The sequence below is a fragment of the Agelaius tricolor genome, unplaced genomic scaffold, assembly GCF_023055355.1.
Source record: "Agelaius tricolor isolate 1412-34295 unplaced genomic scaffold, bAgeTri1.0.p SCAF_19, whole genome shotgun sequence".
In the NCBI taxonomy this organism is placed as follows: domain Eukaryota; kingdom Metazoa; phylum Chordata; class Aves; order Passeriformes; family Icteridae; genus Agelaius; species Agelaius tricolor.
In genome coordinates, this window is record NW_027269279.1 from 2468787 (window position 1) to 2477255 (window position 8469).

At 53.5% G+C, this 8469-nt stretch overlaps 1 protein-coding gene across 4 annotated transcripts in view; it reads left to right on the plus strand.

The window, feature by feature from the left end:
* TOM1L2 (target of myb1 like 2 membrane trafficking protein) overlaps window positions 1–5745 on the plus strand; it is a 56778-nt gene extending 51033 nt beyond the window's left edge. For all 4 annotated transcript variants that reach the window (XM_071443833.1, XM_071443834.1, XM_071443835.1 and 1 more), the window contains one exon: window positions 474–5745. In XM_071443833.1, coding sequence (XP_071299934.1) covers window positions 474–622 — 149 coding nt within the window. In that variant the 3' untranslated portion in view covers window positions 623–5745. The remainder of the gene's footprint in view (window positions 1–473) is intronic.
* Window positions 5746–8469: the final 2724 nt, after the last annotated feature.

Sequence of the window (8469 nt, forward strand, 5' to 3'; positions counted from 1 at the left end):
GCTTTGATCCCTGCTGAGATGCTGCCTTCTCCCAGCCTGATGCTCCCCAGCAAATGCTTCCATGCTCAGAAAGGCAGGAGGAGAGCATTTCACAGCAAAAGGTTCATATTTATGGTGTGGGGAGCCCTCCTGGCTGTAAGTGCTTCCCTGCCATCTTCCTTGGCTGTGCTCTGTGTTTGTGCCAGCAGGAATGTGTCCCCAAGCTGCTCAGCCCTTTGGAATGATGTTTCCCTGGTTCTGTCACAGCCGGTGGCATCGTGTGGGTTTGATTCCAGCTGCTGCCTGGGCTCGGGTGTCTCCAAGGACGGCTGTACCCTTTCCCGAGGAAGTCAGGCTGTACCAGTATTCGTGCCCGCAAACACAGCCCGACAGGATGCCAGGCCCTGGAATTTCAGCCCCTGCCAACCTCTGTCCCTGGGGCCAAACCCACGGGCCCCATTCTTACCTGTCTTCCTTCTGTTTTTACATTGCAGAGTTTGACAAATTTTTAGAAGAGCGAGCCAAAGCGGCGGAGATGGTTCCCAACCTGCCATCCCCTCCCCTGGAAGCCCCCACCCCTCCGACAAATCCTTCCAGCAGGAAAAAGCAGGAGCGCTCGGAGGACGCCCTCTTTGCACTGTGAAGGTGGCGCGGAGCCGCCCTCGCTCCCGCCCCTGTGCTCCGCCCGGCCGATGTCGCCGCACGGCCACTCTGTCCTCCCACAGTCCTTGGCTAACAACGACTCCCGTCCCCCCCATTCCATAGTTTGCTTCCCCTTCCCTCCCTCCCCAAATGATCCACCCCCACGAGCTGACTCTTTCTATTTAAATCCAACACTATTCCTGCCAGACCACGATTCTCCAGCACTCGCTTAATCCCCTCCTTCCTGTCCCAGCTGCACAAAACCAGCTCTTGATGCTGAAAACCCCTTCAGAATGCACGAGTACGTCACACTGGGCTGAAACAAAAGCCCAGGGGGAAGAGAGCAGCCTTGCCCTTCAATTTATGTAGGGATCATCCTCTTCTGTAGGCAGGTCCTGCCAAGTAGACGGCTCTGTCAATCAGCATGTAATTGACTGAGCTGGAATGTTCAGGAGGAGTGTGTCTTTATTTTTAGATAAAATGTTAATGTATTGGCTTTCGTGTTGGATTCGACAGCAAGGAACAACTGTTCCCCTTTCAACATGTGCTTCACAAGTTAAAATCCTTTACTCTCCCACTCACACATCTCCTGGTACCATATGGTGGTCGCTTTTCCCCACTTTCTGTGGCGTTTCATTTCTAAATCTCACAGGGTATTTTTTGCCTTGTGTTTTATCTGGGCTTGCTCTAATTTGAAGCAGTCTGTTGGCCATGTCCAGTAGCTCTGGCAGTTGATAAGGATGGAAAATGCTGGGCTAAGTGGATGCTGTAACGGTGGCACAGGAAGCACCTCGTTCTTTGGGAGACCATTCTCACACAGGAATTTTCCTGGTGTGTTTGCCTTTTAAAATAGCTTGGTTATTTTCTCCTTACCTTAGATTCCTTCTTTGGTGACTCTAGAGCTCTGCATTTGGTGTAAACATCCATGCAGATGGATGGGGCTTGCTCATGGATTGGGTGTGAACTGAGCTTCCTGGATTCCCTGCCATGCCTGGTAGGACAGATATGCTGGTTCTTGGGGGTAGGGATGAGGAAAAGAGCAAACCTCAGAGGTTTGTATGGAACGCTGAGGGAAGTGGTTACCATGGAGGGATTAGCTGTGCCAGCCTGTGCTGGAGGTGAAACTCCTCATTTCCTTCCAGTTTTAGGCCTGAGAAAGTGCTGAAATGATTGTGACTGTGCTATTTGTAATTTTTGGAATGTCTTTTGATCCTTCTGCCCTTCATTAACTCCCAGCTCCTACGGGGCTGCAGTCTCTCTGCAAACAAACATACTCCCTTGCTTGCCAGAGGCATGGCCAGGATTCCTGCTCCTCTGGGGCTGCCAGAAGGGATTCCAGCCTGTGTGCCTGCCTTGCTGGGCTGACAGGCAGAGCTGGAGCAGGCAGCTCCAGCCATCGCCGCGTCCCCCAGCGTGTTCCTTGGGAGGAAGCCAGTGGTGCAGGATGGCAGGATCAAAGAGAGAGCTGAGCAGTGCATGGCAGGAGAATCTCCCATCCTGACAGAGAGGCACTTTATCAGCTAAAAGCCCATGCAGGCAGCAGGCTCCAACCCCTCTTCCTCAGGGTGTTCCTTGGCTTAGGCAACCTCCTTCTGACCTGACATGTCTGAGCTTCCCAGGATGCTGATGTGTGTCAAGCTCTCTTGAAAGTTGTTCTAGGCCAAGTGATAGAAGCTTTTATCTGAGCATAGCATTTTATCAGCCCATACCATACTCTCTGAGGACCACCCCCTTTGGGATGTTGTGACACACAAAGCCTGTTACCAAATGCCTGATTGCAGCGCTGATGGACTTTGACAGCGGACACATTAATCTTTGAAGGGAAATGTTGTTTGGTGCAGGATTTCCAGGCCATCCCAGGTCAGGTTTCACTCTGTACTCTCCCTGCTCGTTGTCTTCTCTGTCCTGCCCTGCCTGTAGCCTCTTCCAGGATCCCTCCATATGTAGCTGGGCCCAGGCAGGGCTGTCCTGCCACCCCTCTGCGCTGACGTGGCACCTCATCACTGCTCTGTGTAGCACAGCTTACAAATGGACAGGCAAAACCAGTTTAAGGATGGAGATAACTTGGGGATCAAGCTTTTCTCCCCACTTGCTGGCTGTCTCTCCAGCTGAAGCCCTCCTGTGTGGGTCTGCAGAGGCTTTCTCCCATTCCATCTTCTCCATGGCTAATGGAACACTCTGCCTTGGCTGCATTGCACGCTCCTGCTCTCACCCACTGCCCTCACTGCTCAACACAAGGTGAGCCCAACGCTCAGGGATTGGCACTGCCAGCTTGCTGCAACATGTCAGATGTGGCCACCAGCTCCCAGAAAGCTGAGGAAACTTCTGTGGCAAGGCTGATTTGATTTCAGACGGCATCTGGGGATGGCCTGAGCAGTCTCACCAGCACAGAATGAATTGCTGGTATTCCTCTTAATGCAGAAAGCTCTGTGGGTGTTTTAAGTGTGTATTTTCTCTTCTAAATCTTTGAAACACATTGACCCTGTAAATGGCCACATCAGGTGATTCTAAGCATGTTAATCCAGCTTCCCTGCCAAGCCAGAGGAGATAATCGCATTGCTCAGGCATGGGGACACTGTCAGATGGTGCAGAGTGGCACGGATGTCACTGTCGCCAAGCCCCATTTAATGCTTTTTTCTGTCACACTAAACCTGTCCTGGGACCTCCAAGGTGTTGCTTTAGGGAGAATCTGGTCCCTTTCTGGAAGATTCTGCAGAGCTGTCAGTGATTGCTCTCTCCAGCTGGGAGGAAAAGAGGTGGAATGAGAATAGGCTGGGGCTGGGCGGAAAATACAGAGCATGTGTTGGCAGAGCTCAGGGGGCTCTTTGGTGTGTGCAGCCCCAGGCAACCCATGGTCCCTGCTGACATTCTGCATTATCCTCTGGAAAGCTTGCAGGGAGTGGCAGGTGCCACCAGCACAAGTGGTGGCTTTGCTGGAAGTAGGGCAGCTCCCAGGAGATGCCTTCCTAGGGAGGAAATGTACTTTTGGAAGGACCCGGGGTGGATCTGGAGCCCAAATCCACCACACTTGGCTCTCAGGGCTGCAAGCACCAAAGGGAACAGAGTGTGGCAGAACAGGTGGTTTAGCCCAAAACCTTCTTTAACAAATACAAGAGCTACGCTAGAGCTTCCCAAATATCCTGTATCAGGATCTCTCATCTTCCCTGTCCTCTTGTGGTCTGCTGAAAACCGGAGCAGTGGGAACTGTTTGAAGGAAAGGGAAGGGGTTTTTCACTTCAGGGGACCAACTTCTTGATTTATCCCTCCTCTGCTTTCACTCTTAAGTGCTTCCTCTGTGCAAGTGGGCAGAGGACTCATGTGGCTCCAATGCTTGGGAGAACAGGGATGGAGCTGCAGCCTGATCCACTTTCCATAAGAAATAACATCCCAGTGCTTTCTAGGCATATTAGGAATCACAGCTTGACACTCAATGACACTAAATTATTCTCGGGGTCCTTTGTAAGGTCTAATCGTGCCCTGTTCTAGGTTAAAATATTTATTTTGTCTATATATTTTCTTTCCAGTGTGTTTTTTAACCTCTTCTGTTAACTCTTCATGTGCTGAGATGTAAGGAATCAATGGTTTCTATTTAAATATATCCTTTGGGTTTTGGGTTTTTTAAAATTGTTCTGTGTAGATTTCAGCTGCATCTTCAGCAGGTGTAATAGGTAACAATGTGCTGTACAGACATTTAGGGTGTTTAGGGTGTAGGTAAGGCTCATAGGAGAAACTGCTCATAAAAACGTAGCACGGTGTCTCTTAAAGGGAACAGCATAAATGCTGAGACTGGTCCTTACTGGGACCCTCACGTAGCCTCCAACATACCTTTTCCCTTCTGATTTTCACAGCCTCCATCCCTAGGATGTGCTTCTCAAACCAGCTCTGTCATTCCCAGGGCTGGTCTTGCACCTCTAAGCTGAAGGATTTTTTTTAGTGAGGATTTCTGTTTGTTTGACTTCATTCAGCATTTTTGGATGGGGTACATTGGCTATTTCCACTTTAAAATGGAGGACTGGGAGCTGGCTGTGGTGGCGAGATGTTTCCCTCCAGTGGTGGAAGAACAGATCCGGGCCGTGGTTTCAGGCCCAGGGCAGGGGTGATGGTCCCTCCCAGAGAAGAGCAGCCTGTCCCTGCTCCTCCATGCCCTGCTCTCCTGGTGTCACCTACAGAGACAGGATGTGCAGCCCAGGAGAGCAAACAAGATGGATTTCCAGCACTCTGTTTCATCCAGTGAGTTGTTGAGTCTCCTGTGGTGGCTGGGAGCCCTGGAGTGGGAACTGCTTGTGCTATCTCCATTCCTGTCCATCCCCATCCAGCTCCGTCATTGTTTACCTCCTCAGGGCTGACCACAAGCCTTGCAGAGCCTCCCCTGGAAAAAAACAGCTCACAACAGTTATTTTTATGGAAATAGTGAAGCAGTGAGTGGATTTAGAGCTGTGTTGGAGGTAACCCTTCCTCTGCTGTGGGCTCCCACCAGCCCAGGAGACGAGGTGCCCACAGAGCCCCTCCCAGCCACCCATCCCAAACCGCAGCCTCCAGAGCAGGCTGTGCCTGCCTCCTCCAGCCCCAGCTTCCACACATCTCCTCCTCCTCCTCACCTGGAGAGAGGTGAGGCTGTGTGTCACCAAGAGCCAGCTGGCCTTGAGCAGCACCGAGCTCTGCTGCTGGTTCTCTTTACCCATGGCAAACGCACTACTCCAGAATTCCCACCCTGCTCCGTGTTTTTATGAGTACAAGCTCCTCATTCCCTACACGTTCCTATGAGCTGTTGCTAACCCTACAAACGTAACCTGTGTAATAGCTTCTCTGTATATTACAGCTGTAGGCTTTCCAGATAAAAGTGGATAATATTTATTTACTGAAGATACTGGATATTTTTTTGTTTGGGAATGGGGTAGGGGGAGAGAGGGGACATAACTGTGTAAAGAGATTGACTATGTAAAGAGAAACAAAATACACAAGAAGCAGAGAAACCCAACACTAAAACATCACTGTATTCAAGTAGAAGGTGTTTCTGTTAAGGATGAGACAACTGTATTAATCTGCCATTGTTTAACTTGCTCCAGAAATCATCTCCTTGGTTCCTGCATGTGAGATATTCCAATAAATACACTGTTAGTGTGAGCTGGGGCTGCTATTGTCTGTCTGTCTGTCAGCTGGGGACTCGCTTGGCTCCACTGCCTGGCCTGAGCACAGGGGACGTGTGCAGCCCTTGAGTACCCAGCAGATGTCAAAACTGGGAGTCCTTGTTCTCCTCCAGGAGACAGAACCTGGATATTCCCATTGGGAGAAGGTTTGTCCCCAGCAGTTGCTCTTTGTGTCACTGTATGGCTCGTGCTGCCCTCGGTGCTGTGTTGCCAGTGCTGTTGAATTCATGTCCCACTAAATTCTGGCACATCTTTGGAGGTGGCATCAGGCAGACACATGGGTGCCACCCTGCCCACCTGGCAGGGCTTAACTGATAGTCCTTGGAGGGCAACTGTAGGTCACCCCCCTGGTGACCTGAAAAGAGATGGGTGATGTTCCCAGCCCATCCAAGGGCCCCTTTCCTGACTCATCAGCCAGGAGTTTGTTCCAACATCCCCATTGTGATGGCAGGTTTGATAGGCAGAGAGGGAAGAGCACCAGCTTAGGAGCCCCAGAGAAGTGGCATTGGCCAAAACCAAACCAGGTTGGCCGAATGGTGCCTTCTGTTCTGCACGTGGAGATCCACCCTGATTGTTTAAATCTGGGGAAGGGGGTGTGGAATAGCAGGAATAGCTACAGGGTTTCCCCTCCCTGTAGCTACATATTAGCATTACAGAGCCCTGCCCCAGCTTGTTTACCCCTCACTGATCATGTGCCCGGCTCAGTGTGGGATGCATTCAGGGAGGCTCCTGGCCTGGATCTGCTGGGAAAGGTGTGCAGCTGCTGCTGCTGCCCTGACAGGGCAGAATCACACAAAAAGCACCGGGTCAGAAATGTCCAGCACTGTGCAGGAGGGGCTGTGGGAATGAGGGCCGTGGGAGTGGGGGATTTGGGAGCAGGGGCCGTGGGAGTGGGGGATTTGGGAGCAGGGGCCGTGGGAGTGGGGACTTGGGAGCGGGGGCTGCTCCTTCCAGGGACTTCACTACATTGTCCTCTTCAGCCCCACAGTTACACTCATGAAGGAAAGATCCCCTCAAAACCCCCAAATTGTGCCTCCAACAGGGGCCAGAGTGGGTGCAAAGGGAAGAGTTTAAGAGCAGCACAAGCACACAGGGACTTGCTTTTCCCATGTGTGGCCCCTCCAGCCTCTGGTGATCCAACTCCCCGAACTGCGCCCAGGTTTGTGGACCCTGATAGGATTCTCTTCTCCCAGCCTGCTCCCACAGTGACCATGCAAACTCCCACCATGGGCTGGGGGCTTCCACACATCACACATTGCCCTCCACCGTGGGCTGCCAGCCGGGCACAGAGCGTGGCACCGAGCCCCGCGTGGGCAGAGCCTGGGGCAAGCTGAGTGCCACTGCTGTCTGGCATTGGGCAGCAGGTTTGGATGCCAGTGCAAATAGGAAATGACCACAGGTCATTTACCTTTCCCCATTTAACCCGAGGGTAAATAAACCTGGAGTGGGGGCTGCACTGGAGTGCCACCAAAGCTGGCTGTTCCTCCCCAATCTGCAGTACTCAGGAAGGGACAGCTGGCAAAGCCGAGTTACACGCAGTGAAGGAGAGAAGAGGCTTTTGAATCGGTTTGCGACACAAATTAATGATTAACGCCGCGTTCTGCCGGAGCAAAACAAACCCCGGGGCAGGCAGGATGCCAGAGGCTGGGCACGGAGCATGGCACGCTGAGCTGTGCTGGCAGGTGGGAAACAGCCGGGGGCTCGCTCTGGGAGAGCCCAGCTGGCCGAGCGAGGGGCAGCAGGACGGGGATGCTCCGTTCTGGAGCTGCCGCGTTCGGGCTCAGCACGCCCGGAGCCGCTCGGGGAGATGCTGCTCCCCATGCCCGCGGGAGCCGCACCAGCCTGCCCGGCCGGCTCGGTAGCCCCGGTGGCCAGAGCCCAACCATGCCGGGGCCGGTTTGTTTTCTTTCTCATCCTGCGGTTTCCTCCCAGCCTGAGCTCAGGAAAACGTCTCAGCGACTCCGGAGCGACCACGTGGCCCGTCCGCCATCCCCGCAGGACTGACATGATGTAATCGCGGGCCCGTGATGCAGAATCACTCCACTCACATCGCTCTGCCTATTGGCTGCGTGGCCCTGGTCCTACGGGCGGGGTTTTCCCTGCTCCGCAACCCAGAGCACCCCCGGGAGCCCCACCCCGCGTGGAATCCATCGGCCCCAAAGCCGGCCCTGGAGCCGCCCGCTCCTTCCCCGGTGCGCGGAGGATGCTGAGCCTCGCTGGGGGAACCCAGGGGCAGGAACAGCATCACCGGTGGGCTCCCGGCGTCCTCGGACCCTCTGGATGGGATCGGGGATGGGGCCTGGCAAAAAAACAGCATTGCACGTAGCTTGTGCAAAAGTTAAGCTGTGTTTAGGTGTGTTATTTCCCCCTTTCTGCGTTTGTGTGGGTTTGTCCCTCTGCATCCCTCAGGGAAGGCTGTGCCCCGGATTTTGCTTGGGTTATTAAAGGTCTGTGACCCCCATGCTTGCACAAGGCTGCTCTAAATCCACGGGGGCCACGGCACATCCATCTCCCCAGCCCTGGAAACCTGCCCTGTCCTCCCACAGCACAGGGACTGCACCGAGGAGAGGGAAACGCCACCACCACGGAGCCTGGCTTCTCCACAGTGACCCCAATAAAAACGGGGGGAAGCACAAGGGGGGAAACAAGGAGGGGAAGCACAAGGGGGGAAGCAGAAGAGGGGAAGCACAAGGGGAGGAAG